Source organism: Arachis ipaensis, chromosome B9 (assembly GCF_059453495.1).
Source record: "Arachis ipaensis isolate K30076 ecotype BB chromosome B9, ASM5945349v1, whole genome shotgun sequence".
Taxonomy (NCBI): domain Eukaryota; kingdom Viridiplantae; phylum Streptophyta; class Magnoliopsida; order Fabales; family Fabaceae; genus Arachis; species Arachis ipaensis.
This window is the reverse complement of record NC_142444.1, coordinates 157,691,642-157,712,949: the sequence shown is the minus strand read 5'-3', so window position 1 is coordinate 157,712,949 and position 21,308 is coordinate 157,691,642. Positions and strand designations below refer to the sequence as shown.

The following is a 21,308-nucleotide window of genomic DNA, read 5'->3' as shown; positions in this document are numbered from 1 at the left end:
AGCTTGAGTTGAATTATATATAATGATGATATGGTTGAAATTGATTTGAAGAAGAAGACTAAGACTACACTATCATTATTCCATCCATGACACTATAGTACACTAGTGATGAGGAGGCCAAGTTATATCTAATCAAAACAGCTGGAAGGCCTTAACATTATTATGTATGTGGCACAAATTCTTAGAGAGTAGGAGTAGTGAATCAAATGGTGCAGCAGAATAGCTGTCCCAGTTGCATTTCTTTGCATCACAGATATATGTATCCTTCCCCCCTACATCAGACCCCATCTAACAACTTGTTCTTTCTTACCTAACCCTAACACTCTCATTACCTTGTCCTTTCTCCCCTTATTAACTACCCATGGTAAATTTCAATTACAACTTCAATCTCTCTTTGACTTATTAATGACCTCACATCAATGCTATCTTGCATGCATGATGTTCAATTCATTCCAAATACTTGATTGATACTTGTGATTAAGAAATAAGTATAGTTACCATCTTATCTAATCTTAGGAAGTGTCATGCAATGTTGCTTCCCAACCAGTGATTATAGATAGGGTTCTGTGTAGTTAGTTGAATCCCAACAATTTGTTTCATCAAATATATATATAATAAAGTGGAGTGATAATTAGGATTTTTTGTTTTAATATGGGAGAGTGAAGAGAGTTTTACGTTAATGTTACAAAAAATAGAGTTTTACAGTGTTCTGGGAACGCTGTTCTGTGCAAACACAATACGCAGAACATGTATTATACTGACAATACGCAGACTGTGTATTTACAATACACAAACTGTATATTATAATTTAATATTAAAATAATACAATACGCAGTTTGTGTATTGTCTTTATAAATTAAAAAAAAAATTTGATCTGACAATTCGCACCTGCAAATTCTATAGTCTCCAGAATTTTGTAAAACACCATAACTTCTAATATTAAAGAATTACACCCATTTTTATCCAATATCCAAAAAAATTAACCTGATAATTAATGTAGTTAGTTACTGGTCCCTAAATAATGAATGTGATGAGTGGTGTGAATATGAATAGAAAGATGGGGAGGCCGTACTGAACAGTAAAATAGGTTGAATGACAGTAAGCTAGCTAGATAGCATGTAAACTTTGGGAAATGAACACATGCATTGTATTGTTTACTCAATACCTGAGTTATGAGTTATGAGCCCCAAAAGATATGAAAACACTTCCTTTTATAAAGAAAAAAATAGGAAAGTACTTTCTTCGTCATTTTCGGGAACCTTTCTTATATTTGGGTGATGGCGGGTTTTATCATCATGACTTATCAGCCATTCTCACTACTCAATAGTCAAATGGGAATCTTTTTCTCTGTTCAGTACCGTCTTGTCTTTTCTTTTCACTTCCTTTTTATATCTTTTTCTGTTTTTTAATTTATTAATAACATTATCTTTTTTTTTGTTATTGGACTGGAACATTATCTTTATTTTGGGCTATATAAATAGGGTCTATCCCAATACAATTTAGGCCCAAAGATGATGGGCTAACAGGCCCAATTGACCAAAAATGTGAATGAGAATTGAGGATGTATGTATGTGACCAAGAATAGCATGCATGCATGACATCTTAAAGATAAAAAACAATTCATGACCCAAAAAAAAAAAATAGAAAATAGAAAATAATCTATTTGTATGTTACCTAAGTTCTTCTATCTGTGCAAGTTTAAGTAGATTGAATTACAAGAGTAGCATGCATGCATGACATCTTAACAATCAAATAATAACAGTAACACCTAGATAATTAATAACCTAGTAACACAGATAGTTTGAATTTAGGGGAAAAATAGAAAAAGAAAAACTACCATCTACTCTAGAACTTTATTATTATGCTGCATCGTCATAATATTATATATAGTTCTAAAAGTGCTTATTTAAAAAAAATATATAATAAAAAAAAAATATAAATAATCAACAACATTTTTAATAATGTGTAAAAAATATGAATTAATAGGGTTAAAAGAATAAATTAATCTTAAATTTAATTAGTAGCATTAAATTAGAATGTAGTGCATTGTTATTTGATTAATGATTGTTCATGTTGTTTAAGATGATCATTGTTTATCTAGCCAGGGACGGATCCAAAAATATTATCATGAGGGCAATAACATATATAATATTAAAAAATTATGCAAAAAATTATATAATATAAAATGTATTTGATGGTTTCAGTGGCTAAGAGAATGGAGGTTGAATCTTAGCCCCCTTTTTGCTTAGTAACACTTGCTGGCCTTTGAAATAACTTCAGGAGACTTTTCTGTTTTTATCTCGTCCCTAGCCACGAGACTTTTTAGTTTTATCTCGTCACTTGGCACGAGATATTTTTTTGTTTTAGCTCCTGTGCAGTAGAAATAGAAATGGAGTAGTAGAGAAAGAAGATTACACCCAGATATATCCTGGTTCAGCTGCTAAGTGCAATGCAGCCTACATCCAGTCTCCATAACAACAATGATGGAATTTCACTATAATCAACTTGATTACAAATTGTAAAGTGCTAACCCAACTTACAAGGGGATTCCCACAGAATCATGAAATACAACATAGACGTACAAAGGAACTCTAAGGACATCTATGGCTTTTTCTTTTAATTTTGCACTCTCTGCCTTTTTCCGCTCTATGGCTTTTTCATACAAACCTCACTGTTTGCCTTTTTCCATGAGACTCAAGACATGACAAAATTAAACAGAAAAAATACTAAACATAATACATTGAAGGAGAAGAGAAAACTGTTAGCTCAGGTAGCTCTAAGAATTCTGTGCCTTGCACTCTCACACTTTCGCCTTGCTCCAAACAGTGGCTGTTCTCTCTTCTTATAGAAGAGGGAAGCCTCCACTTTTGAAGCCAAAAACCAAGCCAATTTCTTCTTCTCCAAGAAACAGATCCGGTTCGGCCACACAGAAAGAGAAGAGATAACCATGTAAAACCCAACATGCAATTACCTCTAGTCCTTTCTAGGTCATCACTCTTCATCAATCCGAGCGCTCCATCCTTGGCTTGCTCTCCAAGATGGATTTCTGGCCCTTGATGTTTCATGATGATGATGACTTCATCTGCTCCAATCTCTGCCTCTTCCTGTCTTCCATCACTTCGCCACTCTAGCTACTTCCTGTGGTGGTTGAGCAGAATCAAAGACAAGTCATGCCTCCAAGAATCTCTACCTTGCTGGCCGAATATTTTTCTTTCTTTTTGAGTATGAAGAGCTCGAGATTACCTCACCAAATCTTACCATTTTTCGTGAATATCTTAGCCACAGCATACTTTTATTTTGTTATGTTTTCTTGCCATCATTGAGATGGTCTTGTAGAGTGTTCTTCCTTCACTTTGGTAGCTAATTTTTGCTTTCATGGTTTTCTGGGTAATGACCGAAACGGAGAAGGAAAGAGATGAGAGAGAATAAACAACTTGGAAGGAAAGCAATTAAATGAGTTACTCAATTTAATTCAAAAGATGTTTTTACTTCCCTTTAGAGTGGTGTGTAGCTTAAACACATCAATCATGTCACTCATTTTCTCTCTCTCATTTATGTTTCCAATGCTACCAAAATGAAATTTGAAATCCATCCTTAATGAAAGTTGGAATCCGTTGAAGAGCATAAAGCAAATAATAACATTTACTTTCCTGATGGATTTTGGATCAAACATTGGATCACTTAACATAGATCTTGGGTTTGTAATAATAAAATCAATTTGGCCCATTATAACAACTAGCTTCAGCCACAAATTAATTTGGACATTCAAAGCTAAGCTAATAGTAAAACACTTGGGCTTGTTAATTTTCTTTTTTTTCGGCCCAAAATCAATTCAGCCATACTCATCATGTATTCTTGCATTAAATCAAGACTGAGTATAATTGGGCTTGCACCAAAATTTTATTTTCGACCCAATTAAAATCTGCATCACAAAATTATTAATTAACATATGTTAAATAAAAATCAAATTAATAATATTGTGATTAAATATTTCAATAATGTTTGTTCATCATCAAAATTAACTTGAAGTTTTTCAAACTCATCAATCTCCCCCTTGATGACAAACATTATTAAAATTGAAATGGAAAGAAATTTAAAGATTGAGTAAAGAATACTCCCTTTGAATTTGAATTTCTCCCCCTTTCAAGTTGTCACATGGCTCCCCCTTAATATATACCATTTTTACCAAGGGAAGCACTAACCTGTAACATTTTAATCAAGTTTCAAGTAACAATGTTATTTAGCATATTCATTATATGATGCTAAATGCTTGATTTATGAGCAGAGTTGTATGATAATCAAAACTCTTTTGTTATCAATAAATTGATTTTCTCCTCAAACTCATTAATTGAGTACAAAGAAAATGTTGTTCAAAAGATTTTCAAATATTTTCCATTCAAGATATCAGAGCAGTATTATTATGTTAATGAAAATATTTTGAAACACACATGATCACATCAAAACACGGCAGCATATACATATCAAAGTTTAAAGGAACTACCAAAAATAAGTTATCAAGCCAGCATGTTTACCAAGATGAATCGGAATATTCCTATTTCAATAAAGGCATGTTCATCAAGATAAATCAACAACCAGTCATTCATATAATCAAAACAAATGCATTGTCAAACATCATCATAAACCAAATGCCAAATGCATTTCCAGCAGTAGTAATCACAGTGAAACAAATGCAATAACAACATGCATCCTCATCCTTTTAACAAGGGTGATCATGAATTTTCAAACTGAAAATTTCATCCCCTGTTTTTTGCCTCTGTTTTTCAGATTTCAATTTTCAGTTTTTTTCCCCTTTTTGTCATCAATGGGGTCCTGCAAAATAAATGAAAACAACATACTAAACAGCAGAATATTTATTTTCCACCAAAAACTGTGTACAAGCTCCAAAGGATTCCTAAAAGATGAAAATTTCAAGGATTTGGATCCTTTAAGATTGAATCATATTTTCACAAGGAAATATTTTTCAAACATCTTAATAAAATTCCATATCACACATGCATTTGAGCAAATAAATTTATCAATGATAATCAAAGCTCAAGTCAAAATTAATCCATAAAGTGCTCAAAAACAGAGCCAGATCAAAGCAAAACAAAACAGGACAATAAATCAATGAAACATAGCAAAGCAAAACATGGCAACAAATCAATGAAACATAACAAAGCATCAAATATACAAAGAGCAAAATAACAGAGTATTCAGCAGCAGTAGCAGCAACAGGGAGTATTAAATGCTGAATGGAGAGAGAAGATTAGGTGGTTAATGACCATTAAGTTGAGTGGAGAGAGAGGGTTATGCACGGTGATCAACAAGGAAAGATTTTAAAATTAAAACTGAAAGGTTAACTCCTAGAATCAAGGGATGAGGGAATGGAAAAGATTTGATTTGAAAATAACCACTTCCAAAAAGATTTGATGACAACCAAGAGATTTTGTGATTTTATTTTTCAAATAAAATGAGGAACTAACAAAACTGTCATGGCGGGGTCAAAGATATTTGATGGGGCCCATGAAATTAAATTCTGCATTGCCTCCCCCTTGATCATAGTCCTTCCATCATGCCCTCATTTTTATCTCGTCCATACCTGCGAGACAAAACTGAACAGAATCAAATATTCACAAATTATCAAAAGAACTTAAATCAAACATTCCCAAACTTTTTCTCAATGTACAAAATCTGTCTTCATAGAGGGGTTTTGTAAAAATATCAGCAATTTGGTCTTCAGATTTTACAAATTGAATATCAATAGTACCCTTTTGCACATGTTCTCTAATGAAATGATATTTTATCTCAATGTGCTTAGTTCTTGAGTGCAGAACAGGATTTTTTGATATGTTTATAGCACTCATATTATCACAAAATAAGGGTATACTATTGATTTTTAATTTGTAATCTTCCAATTGTGTTTTCAACCAAATTAATTGAGAGCAACATGCAGATGCGAAAATGTATTCAGCTTCAGCTGTGGATAAAGCCATTGTGGCTTGCTTCTTGCTTGACCACATGTTGAGTGAACTTCCAAGGAAGCAACACATGACAGATGTGCTCCGTCAATCCACTCTATCTCCCGCATAATCTGCATCACAAAACCCTACTGCACAAAAGTCATCAGATTTAGGATAGCACAATCCATAATCACTAGTTCCCTTAATGTATCTAATGATGCGCTTAACGGCCGTAAGATGGGATTCTTTTGGGTGAGATTGAAACCTTGAGCATACACCCACACTTTGGACAATATCCGGTCTAGAGGAGGTAAGGTACATAAGTGAACCTATCATTCCTCTATACCTTGTTTCATCTACATCTTGACCATCATCATCCTTTTCAAGTTTTGTGTTAGGATGCATTGGTGTACCCATTGGTTTGGAGTTTTCTAGGCCAAACTTTTTGATAAGTTCTTTTGCATACTTTCCTTGGTGAATAAAGGTACCACTAGGAGTTTGTTTAATTTGGAGGCCAAGAAAGAAAGTTAGCTCTCCCATTAAACTCATCTTAAACTCGCTAGTCATGAGTTTTCTAAACTCTTCACACAAGGATACATTGGCCGATCCAAATACAATGTCATCAACATAAACTTGAATAAGGAGTATATCATCATTAGATGCTTTAATAAATAAAGTGGTGTCGGTGGTACCCATTTGAAATTGATTTTCCAATAAGAAGGCACTAAGCCTTTCATACCAAGCTCTTGGAGCTTGTCTAAGACCATAAAGAGCCTTAGATAGTTTATAAACATGATTTGGAAATTTTTTATCTTCAAAATCGGGGAGTTGTGTCACATACACTTCTCTATCAATAAAGCCATTAAGGAAAACACATTTAACATCCATTTGAAACATTTTAAAACCTTTATGGGTAGCATAGGCAATAAGCAACCTAATTGCTTCCATTCTAGCTACTGGAACAAAAGACTCATCAAAATCTATACCCTCTTCTTGATCGTAACCTTGAGCCACTAATCTAGCCTTGTTACGAACAACTTGTCCATCCTCACCAAGTTTATTTTTAAATACCCACTTAGTACCCGTAACTTTCTTACCATCCGGATGGGGTACTAGTGTCCAAACCTCATTCTTGTCAAATTGAGCAAGCTCTTCTTGCATTGCCTTAACCCATGATGGATCCTCAAGAGCTTCTTTGACATTGTTGGGCTCCATTTGTGACAAGAGGGCAAAATTGCTTGGTTCGGGTTGCCTTTTGGTGGAGGATCTTGTTGTTACTCCTTGAGAGGGATCACCAATTATGAAGTCATGAGGATAACCCCTCATAGACTTCCATTCTCTAGGCTTCCGAAGTGATGTTGAGCTTTGATGAGTTTCTGGTGGTCTCACTGTTTTAGTTTTTCGTGTCTGCTCAGGAGATAAAATGGAAATGTCTCCTCCAATCTAACGAGACAAAAATGGACTGGAAGATTCTTCATTTTGAGCAGATTTAGGATTTTCTTTACTTGTTCCAGCCTCTTCACCATCTGAATCATTATCTATCACAACATTGGGAATTAAATTAGAATCACAAAAAGTAACATGTATGGATTCCTCTATGGTTCTATGCTCTTTGAGATAAATTCTATAAGCCTTGCTTGTGGTGGAATATCCAACAAACATTCCTTCATAGGATTTTGGATCAAACTTTCCAAGGTTTTCTTTATTGTTAAGTACAAAGCATTTGCATCCAAAAACATGAAAGTACTTAAGATTTGGAGGGGTTCCTTTCTATAGCTCATAAGGGATTTTTTTCAACCATTTTCTAATGATTGTCCTATTCAAAATGTAACAAGCTGTATTCACAGCTGCAGCCCATAAAAATTTAGGAATCTCATTCTCACAAAGCATGGCCCTAGTCATCTCTTGAAGGCTTCTATTCCTTCTCTCAACTACCCCATTTTGTTGAGGTATTCTAGGGCATGAAAAGTTATGAGAAATTTTTAAGTCATCACAGAATTTTTCAAAATATTGATTTTCAAATTCTCTTCCGTGATCACTTCTCAAATGAGCAATTTTTAAATCTTTTTCATTTTGAATTTTCTTGCAAAGGATTGAAAAAGCATGAAAGGCATCATTTTTATGAGCAAGGAAAAGTACCCAACCAAATCTAGAGTAATCATCTACCACCACAAGACCATAGTGTTTACCTCCTAAGCTTTGTGTTCTTGTTGGACCAAAAAGATCAATGTGTAACATCTCTAATGGCCTTTTAGTAGAAATTCCATCCTTTGTTTTAAAAGAAGATTTTACTTGTTTGCCTAATTGACAAGCATCACAAGTAAGATCCTTATCAAATTTGATATTTGGAATTCCTCTAACCAAATTTTTCTTAACTAGCTTAGAAATTTGGTACATGCTAGCATGACCCAACTTTCTATGCCATAGCCATTTTTCAGATTCAAGAGATGTAAAGCATGTTACATTTTGTTCTTTTAAGTCCTCAAGAGTTAATCCATACACATTATTGCATCTTTTAGCTTTAAATAAAATATCCCCAGTTTTCTCACAAACAACCAAACATACAAATTTCTTAAAAATAACTTCAAAACCCAAATCACACAATTGACTAACACTAAGTAAATTATGTTTCAAGCCATGTACAAGAAGAACATCATTTATACAAGATGAAAAAATTTTACCAACTTTCCCAACAGCCACTATTTTCCTTTTGCATCATCACCAAAAGTGACAAGTCCTCCATCATATTCATCAAGCTTTATGAAGAAGGTTGTCTTTCCGGTCATATGCCTAGAGCATCCGCTATCCATATACCACATATTCTCTTTCCGTTTGGATGCTAGGCACACCTACAAAACAAGCTCAAGTGACCTTAGGTATCCAAATCTTCTTGGATCCTTTCACGTTAAACCATCTCCTATGTCCCAAACCATTGTAATAAAAAACAACTTTGTAAACTTTATCACCAATCATTCTTTCACCAAAAAAACATTGAATAGGAAAATGACCGTTTCGGTTGCATAGCCTACAAAACTTTGCTGTTTTGTTAAAATAGGTGGGATCTTGAAACCTTGTGTCATTAGAAGATGAAGCTCTATTTTCAAAAGAAGGTTTCTCATCAGATTTGTAATACCCCAAACCAGCTTTATCAAAGAGTGGTTTTTAATTAGCCAATATTTGATTTAAATTTTCTGAACTTTGAGTAAACTTGGCTAAATCATTTTCAAGATTTCTAATCTTTTTCAGCAACTCTTCATTCTCCTTAAAACAATTTACATAGGCAACAATAGAATGGTTACTTTCACAACTTCTAAGTTGGGCTTTTAACTGCTTATTTTCTTCAACAAGATCACAAGCAGTTTTGGCCTCCCTTACTTTATCTTTAAGAAAACTGTTTTCAGCTCTAAGAATGATGATTTGTTGTTCAAGTTCTTGATTTTCCAGCAGAAAACATCTTATTTTTTCAGAAAGGTGGTCTATCATAAGATGAAGATCTTCAGTGTTAGGGTTATGAAAGACTACCTGATCTATGTGATCTGCCATGAGACATGGTTGTGACTTGGTCTCGGATTCCTCATCATCATTTGAGTCATTTTTCAAATCTTCCCATGAAGCCATCAGTCCCTTCTTCTTTCCTCTTTTCGGCTTCTCTTCCTTCTTTAACTTGGGACAATCAGATTTGAAATGCCCCAATTTCTTGCAGTTGTAACAAGTTACTTTGCTGAGGTCTTTCTTCATTTTCCTTGAGCTGCTGCCTTTGCCTTTGAGCTTTACCATTTTCCTGAATTTTTGGCAAACAACACAAACTCATTTTCAGAAGAGTTATCACTGGATTCATCATCCAGAAGGTTAGTCACAGAAGAAAAAGCAATTCCTTTCTTTTTTGGATCCCTTTTTAAATAAGTATTTTCAAAAGCAAGAATGTTTCCTCTCAAATCATCACATGTCATGGAATCTAAACTACTGCTCTCAGAAATAATTAAAGCATTTGTTTCCCACTCTTTTGTGAAACATTTCAGCACTCTTCTCACAAGCACAGAATCAGGATATATAATTTCCAGAGCATCTAAGCCAACAATGATGATGTTGAATCGTTCAAACAATTCATCAATGGACTCTTCTTCCTTCATTGCAAACATTTCATATTCTCTGTTCAACATATCTGTCCGAGTCTTCTTTACAATGGTGGTTCCTTCATGAGTAATTTGCAATTTGTCCCAGATTTCCTTTGCCGTTGTGCATCGTGATACCCGCCGGTATTCTTTGAAGCTGATAGCACAGTTGAGCAAGTTAACAGTCTTGGCATTTAGCTCCACCTTCTTCCTATCTTCCTCGGTCCACCTTGCTTCTAGCTTAAGAGAGACTATTCCTTCAGCACTGGTGATAGTTGGAAATTGAGGACCATCCAGAATGATCTTCCAGAGTCTGTAGTCTACTGCTTGCACAAAAATCTTCATTCTCTCTTTCCAATAGGTATAGTTTTTCCCATTGAAAAGAGGCGGTCTGTTACTTTACTGTCCTTCAGTAAGGTTGTAGGACACCATATTAGAGCCACTGCTTTCTGCCATCTGAATCTTTTCTCCAAGCTGCAAAGCTTGATCTCTTTGAGACCAGGCTCTGATACCAATTGATGGTTTCAGTGGCTAAGAGAAGGGGGGTTGAATCTTAGCCCCCTTTTTGCTTAGTAACACTTGCTGGCCTTTGAAATAACTTCAGGAGACTTTTCTGTTTTTATCTCATCCCTAGCCACGAGACTTTTTAGTTTTATCTCGTCACTTGGCACGAGATATTTTTGGTTTTAGCTCCTGTACAGTAGAAACAGAAATGGAGTAGTAGAGAAAGAAGATTACACCCAGATATATCATGGTTCAGCTGCTAAGTGCAATGCAGCCTACATCCAGTCTCCATCACAACAATGATGGAATTTCACTATAATCAACTTGATTACAAACTGTAAAGTGCTAACCCAACTTACAAGGGGATTCCCACAGAATCATGAAACACAACATAGACGTACAAAGGAACTCTAAGGACATCTATGGCTTTTTCTTTTAATTTTGCATTCTCTGCCTTTTTCCGCTCTATGGCTTTTTCATACAAACCTCACAGTTTGCCTTTTTCCATGAGACTCAAGACATGACAAAATTAAACAGAAAAATACTAAACATAATACATTGAAGGAGAAGAGAAAACTGTTAGCTCAGGTAGCTCTGAGAATTCTGTGCCTTGCACTCTCACACTTTCTCCTTGCTCCAAACAGTGGCTGTTCTCTCTTTTTATAGAAGAGGGAAGCCTCCACTTTTGAAGCCAAAAACCAAGCCAACTTCTTCTTCTCCAAGAAACAGATCTGGTTCGGCCACACAGAGAGAGAAGAGATAACCATGTAAAACCCAACATGCAATTACCTCTAGTCCTTCCTTGGTCATCACTCTTCATCAATCCGAGCGCTCCATCCTTGGCTTGCTCTCCAAGATGGACTTCTGGCCCTTGATGCTTCATGATGATGATGACTTCATCTGCTCCAATCTCTGCCTCTTCCATCACTTCGCCACTCTAGCTACTTCCTGTGGTGGTTGAGCAGAATCAAAGACAAGCCATGCCTCCAAGAATCTCTACCTTGCTGGCCGAATCTTCTTTTTTCTTTTTGAGTATGAAGAGCTCGAGATTACCTCACCAAATCTTATCATTTTTGGTGAATATCTTAGCCACAGCATACTTTTATTTTGTTATGTTTTCTTGCCATCATTGAGATGGTTGTAGAGTGTTCTTCCTTCACTTTGGTAGCTAATTTTTGCTTTCATGGTTTCCTGGGTAATGACCGAAACGAAGAAGGAAAGAGATAAGAGAGAATAAACAACTTGAAAGGAAAGCAATTAAATGAGTTAATCAATTTAATTCAAAAGATGCTTTTACTTCCCTTTAGAGTGGCGTGTAGCTTAAATACATCAATCATGTCACTCATTTTCTCTCTCTCATTTATGTTTCTAATGCTACCAAAATGAAATTTGAAATCCATCCTTAATAAAAGTTGGAATCCGTTGGAGAGCATAAGGCAAATGATAACATTTGCTTTCCTGATGGATTTTGGATCAAACATTGGATCACTTAACATAGATCTTGGGATTGTAATAATAAAATCAATTTGGCCCATTATAACAACTAGCTTCCGCCACAAACTAATTTGGACATTCAAAGCTAAGCTAATAGTAAAACACTTGGGCTTGTTAATTTTCTTTTGTTTCGGCCCAAAATCAATTCAGCCATACTCATCATGTATTCTTGCATTAAATCAAGACTGAGTATAATTGGGCTTGCACCAGAATTTTATTTTCGACCCAATTAAAATCTGCATCACAAAATTATTAATTAACATATGTTAAATAAAAATCAAATTAATAATATTGTGATTAAATATTTCAATAATGTTTGTTCATCATCAAAATTAACTTGGAGTTTTTCAAACTCATCAGTATTACAAAAATATACCGATAGAGAATATATTTTAAAATACAAAAAATATGTATGTATTTTTTATTAACGAAGTGGTCGATTTTTCGTATCATAAAATTCATCGATAATAGAATCTTTGTCAAATTTTTCAGCAATTTTTTTTAATATAATTAAAAGACAATTAGCAAGAAATTCATATTTCATTTTGTTTCTGAATTATTCTTCACAATATTCATAGATGAAAAAGATCTCTCAGTTGTAGTAGTTGAAACATAGAGAATTAATACCAAATGAATAAAGAAGGACGCTCACAAGAAGAAAAAAAATCCACTTTATGAGATTTGAAAAATTTTATTTAATTTAAAAATATTAGTAATAATATCTTTTCAAATTTTTTTAATATTGTTACTTACTTTTTAGATATTAGAAATCATTAATATTTAAGTTAGATTAGACTTTTATTTATATTTAACTAAATACTAAATAAATTTTTTAAAAAATTAAATCATACTTAATAACTTATTACTATTAATCTTTTTTCAAAAGAGCTGGGGCCAAGGCCTCCATTCGCCCCCGTATGTCCGTCCCTGTACCTAGCACTCCCCTAAAAAAAATATATTATTATGAGAGAAATCATTTTTTTATTTTTTATAAATATTTAAATAATTTTTTAAAAAATTATAATTTAATTTTAAAAATTACACCAAATATTAATACTACTAACTTTTATAAATTAAAAATTAAAAAAAAAAAACTTTTAAAACTTACCAGACCCGTAATTATAAGCACATAGATTGTGGAATTGGAAAGCCAGGTATCAAGCTTTCAAGCATGTTGAATGTTCCTAACCAAAATTTTGACCAAGACCATGACTAATAATGCCAGCATTTAATTGGAACCTAATACTAGTGTTTTTCATTTTGGCGTAATTTCCACGTGGAAAACATGGGTCATTTCAATGCTTACGTGTGAAGTCAGAGTAATCTCTCTGAATCTCTACTACTACAATTCAATTTCAATTGATGTATGTTATTACTCGGGCTTTTGATTCATGAACCAAATCTCGTGATATATTTTGAACGCATGAATCGCCATATTTTATATTATCTTTAACTTTAATATTATTAATATTTAAACTCTTCAAATTTATATCTCTTGAACTAAAGGACTCATATAACTCCATTAGCTTAATTATTTGCTTTTCATTTTCTGTAAAATAAGAAGGTAAAAAAGAATTGCTCCATAAAACAAAAATTGTTCCCTTTCATAGACCATATATTATAGACTATTTATGTATATAAAAAATGGCAAGTTGCATTGACATGCAAGTTTCAAAAATATATTCAAATTCGCGTCGGTTGTTTGTGCACCTTACAAAATGCAGACAAAAGAAAGATAATCCATTATTAGCCAATGGATGAGACCGAAGCTGCGCAGCATAATCATTCATAAATAAGTTAAAGTATCATAAATAAAAATATAATAAAGTCTTTTTAGATGGTAACAAATTATATAGAACAACATTAATCCTATATATTATTTTTGTGTATATATTTCTTACAAAAGGAATCTAAAAATATAATACAAAAATTATGGCTCACACGCACCATGTGTCTTTATCGAAGAAGTCAAGTGGTATTGTCTAACCGCATACCCACCAATCACCATATCCTTCAGACTTGAGAGAAGAAAAAGAATCTTATCAAAAGAGAAGTGACAGAGAAAGAGCAACGAATAAGGCTTTTATGAAAAAGAAGAATAATATAATAGTAATAAACTAATAACATCAAGAATCACATTCAATTTTTTTATATTAAACAATTTTGTTATAATTAATATCATATATATAAGACGTAAAATTTATAAAGTAGTATGGATTGTACATCATACTATGAAATAATAAAAGGGCAATAATTAAGTAAATTTGAAATCTGAAAATAAGTGATTATAAAAAAATTGTTTTCTGTGCACAAAAGTAATAAGAGATCATAGATAATATCCATTGAAAAGGAATATGCGGAGATTCGTAATAAAAGCAAGCCTCACGCCTAGTTTCCCAATGCATCCGACTGTTTGGATTATTCCATTCACACTTCTTTAAAGTATAATAAATAAATAAAATTAAAATGTAAAATAACAATCAGTTTACATGAGTTTTTTGTTTAGCTTACCGGGAATTTTGCGAATAATTTCTGTCCAATAAATTTGTATTTTCACGTTATAGGGAGTCTCCTAAAGAGTAAAGACTATGAAATTGAAAGTTGAATGTTTACTGTGGATTGTGTCAAACTTGAGGGTTTGTTAATAGAATATGTATTAGAGATTGGACATGAATTGCACCTTCTTTTTCTTTACTTGTTTGGTTGAACTCTCCTAACCTTAAAAGAATTCTCATACCTTTCAAGTTTTAATTTTAAATGGAATGGAGCTCATAATATGACATATTATTATAAAAATATAAAAATTTATTATTTTAACTATTATTTTTAGTTATTAATTCAATTTTTTTTTTAGTTTAGTAATTCAATTTTAATAGCTATGTATCATTTTTAGAAGAAAAATGTATCAATATATTATCAATCAACTTCATAGATATAAACACAGAGTTATAAGTTTAATAACAAGTTTAACTATTTGTTATTAATTATTTTATTAAAAAATGATAATGCATATAAAAAATTAATAACTTTATATTTGTGTATAAATATATATAATATTAACTAATTTCTAACGTATATTTTATACATATGATTAATCTATTTTTTTTGTATACATCTAACATATACAAATAAATCATGCATAATTTTTAACATTTGGGAAGTATTTTTTAAATTAAAATATTTTATGATATAAATCTCAAATAATTAGTTAATTAAAATGTTATTTATTTGAGTGAAAATATTAATTTAAAATCTCTAGCTAAATTGACCAAATTTCTTAATATAATATGTATCAATATTTTAAGTTATTATCTTCGATAAAGATATTTTTATATGTAAAATATTTTATACAATTATTCAATCGTATGTATTTTTACGCAGTTAATATAAAAAAAATATGTATTAAAATAAGACCATTTTGACGTTTTTTTTGTTGTATTTTTACTCAAAAAAGTTTAATTTATTCTTTTACTTAACGTTATTTTGTTTATTCTTAATTTTATTATTTTAATACTATTTTTATTTTATTGGTTCATAGATCAATTTTTTTTAAAAAAATTTTGTACTCTTATGTACTCTCATTTTTTATTAAATTACTTTATATTTGATCTAATTTCTAACATTTGCGAAGTATTTTGGAAATTAAAATATTTTATGATATAAATTTTAAATAATTAATTAATTAAAATGTTATTTATTTATGTGAAACATAAATTTAAAATTGTTATATAAATTGACCAAATTTTTTAATATAATATATATCAATATTTAAAATTATTATCTTTTGTAAAATATTTTTATATATAGAATATTTTATACAATTGTTCAATTATATATTTTTTTACGTAATTAATATAAAAAATAATTTTTTTATATTATGAAATTAAATGTATGTATGAAATTATATTAAAAGTAAATTAATAATAAATTAGGTAATTAAGATGCATAGCTTTGATTCCGGAGGATTAGGAGGGGTGTGTTGTGTTTCTTTGTTGCTTCGCCGCGCGAAAGAAACAGTGAAACACATAAATTGCCCACAATTGCAAGAAAGCAGAATTGAGATTTGAGACACACTACCACTTGCATCCCCTTCCTCTGTTGCTTTCTCTCCATATATAAACCCCCACAACCAAACACGCCCTCTCATATCTCCGCCCCCTCTCTTCTCTTCTCATTTCTCTTCCGCAGGAACCCTATCTCCACACATTAACTCATCACCACACATTCACATTCATTCATTTCCCCCCAAACCCAATTCAATGGCAATTCCCTGCCCCCATTTCATTGCCTCCGAGAAAGCAGCCATGGAAGCTGGCCTTCTTCTCCCCTCTTCCTCTCTCTCTCAGCTCATTCTCACCCAAGACGATTTGAAGAAAATCGCAGCCTACAAAGCCGTCGAGTACGTCGAATCCGGTATGGTTCTCGGCCTCGGAACCGGCTCCACTGCCAAACACGCTGTCGACCGAATCGGCGAGCTTCTCCATCAAGGCAAGCTCAAGGACATCGTCGGAATACCCACTTCCAAGAAGACGCACGAGCAAGCCCTCTCTCTCGGGATCCCCTTGTCGGATCTGGACTCTCACCCCGTCGTTGATCTCGCCATTGACGGCGCCGACGAGGTTGATCCTTACCTTAACCTCGTCAAGGGACGCGGTGGCTCCCTCTTGAGGGAGAAGATGGTTGAAGGTGCTTGCAAGAAGTTCGTTGTAATCGTCGATGAGTCCAAGCTCGTTAACTATATTGGTGGTAGCGGTTTGGCTATGCCCGTTGAAGTTATTCAATTTTGTTGGAAGTTCACCGCTTCCAGGCTTCAGAATCTCTTTCAGGAATCTGGTTGCGTTGCAAAGCTCAGAACTTTGGGCGAAAAGGCTGAGCCTTATGTCACTGATAATGGCAACTATATAATTGATTTGTATTTCAAGCAGAGTATTGGGGATTTGAAGGCTGCCAGCGATTCCATTCTGCAAATCGCCGGTGTTGTGGAGCATGGAATGTTCATTGACATGGCTACCACTGTTATTGTTGCAGGTGAACTTGGCCTAACTGTCAAGAATAAGTAGTAGCTTAATTCAAACACCATTAAATGACATGAACAATAATGTAGGTAAAATTGGAATAGTCAGGGAGGTAGTTTAATTTGTAACGGTTGATGCTTTGACATTTGGGGTGGCCCTTGGGGGGTTCTAACATACGATACCTGGTGTAGTTGCAATTGCTGGAGAAAGTATCTTAATTTCTCCGCCAATTTTGTTATTTTTGACCTGGTTTGAGCAAGCAAGCATAAGAGAATTTTATAGACTTGCTGGGAATTGGGATTTTCAGTTCATGTAATGTGTTTTGTACACAACTTGTTATTGAACTGATATTGTTTAACTTATTGAATTAATCCAATTCAAATTTTGCTCCTTTTCCCCTCTTTGATTTGGGGATTTTATATTTTGGTGCTTAGCCTTTGTCTGGTTCTGAAGTACTTTTCCTTTAAAATCAAGATGTAGCTGCTGTTCATAAATCACCTGTAGTGTGTTGTTGCATCCATTTAATTGCTATTTGGGGTCCAATAATTTGTGATTGTAAGTACACTTGTTAACAGGGTTTGTAAATTTTTGCAAACGTGGAAACACTTTGTGGTAGGTAGATCATAACTATCCCCATCCATTGACTTGAAAAAAGATTAGTTGTTCTGTACTTCTCTGTCTAACTGTCTTATGGCATTGCAAAAGGCTATAAAATTGTCGTCATTCATGCATTAAAATCTTTCAATTATATTGCCATGATTATTCAATAGTGTGAATGCTCGAGCAATTATATTGTCCTCTGCATTTGCTTGTACTCTATGAAAAGGAGACTTCAGCTGCCTACCTAACTTCACACATGTCGTGTGATCAAGTTGTGTTCTTAAGTGGTTGATGCTTCTATTAACGTGTCTATATTGATTTTACGGATGAGCATTAACATAATGGAATATTGTCTTGTTTTCACCACGAATTCTTCCTCATTAGAAACCGTTGAAGCTTGTTATTTTGCCTTTAGATTTGGAAAGATGTGGCAGCTCTCGCAATTGCTGGTATTATTTCATATCAGTTGTGTTGTATTTCTAGCTATCAGATTATTTGAGCTAGGAAACGCTTCTTGTCAGTAATAGTATTCTGTGATTAATACATAATGATTAAGTCATGATAACTTTATTCATGTAAAATTGGTGAAGTATGTTAAGTTTTCCATGATTGTTTAATATTTTATCAGAGTTATGATCATCTTTGTGATCATTTATAGTATTTTATCATTGAGACCGATTCCTAATTCTCTTCTTACTACCTTCAATATTATCTACTTTTTTGGTTTACTGCAATTTAATGTTGGATCAATAATCTGATATACTTTTCTTACATGTTGGATTTAACATTAGATATTTTAGATGAGATCAAACGTTCACTATAACTGCTTCATTGATAAGTCATAACTAGGCTGCAATACTAATTTATTTGACATTGGGTTGTGAGTATATTTAATCATGCCCATACTTGAGTTCTTTGAAAATTAATAAGCTTTAGCATAGAAGATGCCAAAGTTATGGGTATGATGCTTGCAGTTGTTTGTAGCGACCAAGTAAACAAGTTACATACTGGTAATATTCTTGGTTATCTTAGAATTCTTTAATTAACAATGCCGTGACTAGTGTTCTTTGGAATATGCTGACCCCAATTGCTAGGTGAGTTTCGGTTCTATCATCACTGATCTAGACCATTTCAACTTTTGTAATTGACCATTGCTTTCTTTCTTGAAATCAAAGGTCAGAAACATGTCCGGTATAGGAGATTGCTTTAGAACACAATTCTAAAATTTCTTTGTTTTATCTTGAGTCGAATTTAATGTGGTGATTAAATTAGGTACTATAGTTTATCTTATCCATTTGAATGAAGAACTGGGGCGGCATAAAATCCCTTTAATCCCGGAACTGCATGGATAAAATAGAGCAATTGTGTGTTGACTAAAGGTGTGTCTACTGCCTTAGACACCAAACAAGAAGAAAAGATTTGAAGAAGATATCACCACCCCTGCTTCCCATTCCCATTATTATTTTGTTGCGACATGTTTTTTTTTTGGCTAAAACAGTATGCTATTTTTTTTCTTAAAAAAAAAAAAACCAAGCATGTACATCGTCCAATAAGAGAACGATCCGTCTTTAAAACAGCACGCCTATATGTTGCTATTGTGAGGCCTCAGGTTCCTTTCTTCAACCCCGAAATCTTGAAAATACATTGTTGATGGGAGTATTTGGAACTGGTATCAATTTACCAACCACAGCAAGAGGCCAACTTATGAACCCAATGATGACAGAGATCAGCCACTGCTTCCAATTAAGCCTGACTGTTGAAGTGAACTCGCGGATTTGAGACAGAACAAATGCATTGAAGATCAGAGTGTTTTTCACTTTAATTGCATGATCATTTTTGTCATGTGTCAGACCCAGTATGCTCCTACCTCGGAAATTCAGAACAAGCAACACAGATACTTGGTACATTGCCTGTATCAGCAAATTTCTCCACATAATATTTGTTATGAGAGGTTCTCTTCGGCCCACTGGAGGCCAACCATAAGGTGATCAGTTGGTGGTTCAGTTGCCAATGCTAGTGCTCCCAAAGTATCCATGATAAGATTTACCCACAAAAGCTGCACTGCATTCAGTGGGACATCACCAGAGGAAACAGCAGCAACAACATTTATAACAAGAGCTGCTACATTTACTGTAAGCTGAAACTGGATAAATTTCTGAATATTTGCATACACAGAACGTCCCCATCCACAACCTTTACAACTGAAGCAAAATTGTCATCCAAAATAATAATATCAGAGCTTTCTTTTGCAACTTCAGTTCCTTGAATACCCATTGCAAGACCTATATCAGCCTCATGTAGTGCAGGAGCATCATTTGTTCCATCCCCAGTTACAGCCACAACATGTCCCTTCCTCCTCAATGCTTGCACAAGCAATAATTTGTCATTAGGAGATGACCGTCCCATAACTGATTGCTTCAGCTATTTCATCTCTCTGTGCATCTGTCATGGCACGAAAAATTTTTCCTTCAATGATGATTGGCTCTGTAGCTTCAGCAAGGGAATTAAGTATTCCACTCCACAGCAATTGCTTTTGCAGTTTTGACATTGTCACCAGTGACCATTTTTACCTTAACCCCAGATTTTTGGCAAAGCTCCACTGAATCTTTGACTCCAGGTCGACAAGGATCCTTCAGACCAACAATAGCTAACAAAACAAGAGTATCTTCTGGTAAAGACCAGTGAACCCGTTCTTCTTCAGTGGCTGGAACATTCTCCTTTTCAAATGTTCTATATGCAATGGCAACACAACGTATACTCTTCAATAGCTTTTCTGAAAGATACCATCTTTTCCTCATCCATGTCTACCAACTGGTCATTTGCATCAATGTACCGTGTACAGCAGGCTAGGACAATCTCAGCAGCACCTTTCCAGTGTATGTGAACTTCAGAGTCAGCCGTTTGTACTGCAACTCCGGCTCGTTTTTTCTCAGAATTGAAAGGGAAAACGTGAATAATTGATGATTCCTATCTAGTAGAGTCGAAGTTCATCCCAATCTCTAATCCCCAATGTAAAATTGCCTTTTCTGTTGGTGATCCGGAAACCTCAACATCGTTAACACTGCCATTAGTGTTCTGTGCAACACCTTCAATGAGCAAAGAGTGGAGCTTGGGAGAGAGCTCTGACTTGTTACCAGGAGGATCATTCTTCTTCCCACCAGCATAAGCCTCCACCACAGTCATCTGATTCATGGTCAACGTGCCAGTCTTATCACTGCAAATGGTTGTTGCATAGCCCATTGTCTCACAAGCGGAAAGCCTCCTCACCAAAGCTTTATCCGCCATCATTTTCCTCATTGAGTACGCCAGTGTTAAGGTAACACAATATGGTAGGAATTGGATGCGCCTCTCAATTGGGCTATTTAATGGGCTGAAGCCCAATTTTGAAAGAAACAATCTGTGCATGAGCGTCGTTGCCCAAAACGTGGCACAAATCCAAATAGAATGTGCAAACTCTTCTCAAAAGTGTAAAATCACACCATAAAAACAAGCTACTAGGGGAAAAAAAAAAAAAATCATGTTTTTAGTTCCTTAAATACATGATCAAACATTCCATTAAGAGCGCAACTAGGATTCGGGGATATAAAAAAACATTTCTTTAAGGGTGGAACATAGTTAAGGGT

At 33.9% G+C, this 21,308-nt stretch overlaps 1 protein-coding gene and 1 pseudogene across 1 annotated transcript; one reads left to right on the top strand and one right to left on the bottom strand.

The window, feature by feature from the left end:
• Nucleotides 1-16,122: 16,122 nt before the first annotated feature.
• Nucleotides 16,123-17,504, top strand: RPI2 (ribose-5-phosphate isomerase 2). The gene has a single exon (XM_016321143.3). The coding sequence runs from the start codon at nucleotides 16,330-16,332 to the stop codon at nucleotides 17,128-17,130; it is 801 nt and encodes a 266-aa protein (XP_016176629.1). The 5' UTR covers nucleotides 16,123-16,329; the 3' UTR covers nucleotides 17,131-17,504.
• Nucleotides 17,505-19,155: 1,651 nt separating this feature from the next.
• On the bottom strand, nucleotides 19,156-21,090 carry LOC107616150 (calcium-transporting ATPase 8, plasma membrane-type pseudogene; annotated as a pseudogene).
• Between the last annotated feature and the right edge of the window lie 218 nt (nucleotides 21,091-21,308).

What these genes read in the sequence shown, in the direction of transcription:
- RPI2 (XM_016321143.3), top strand. Translation starts at nt 16,330, where the DNA reads ATGGCAATTCCCTGCCCCCATTTCATTGCCTCCGAGAAAGCAGCCATG.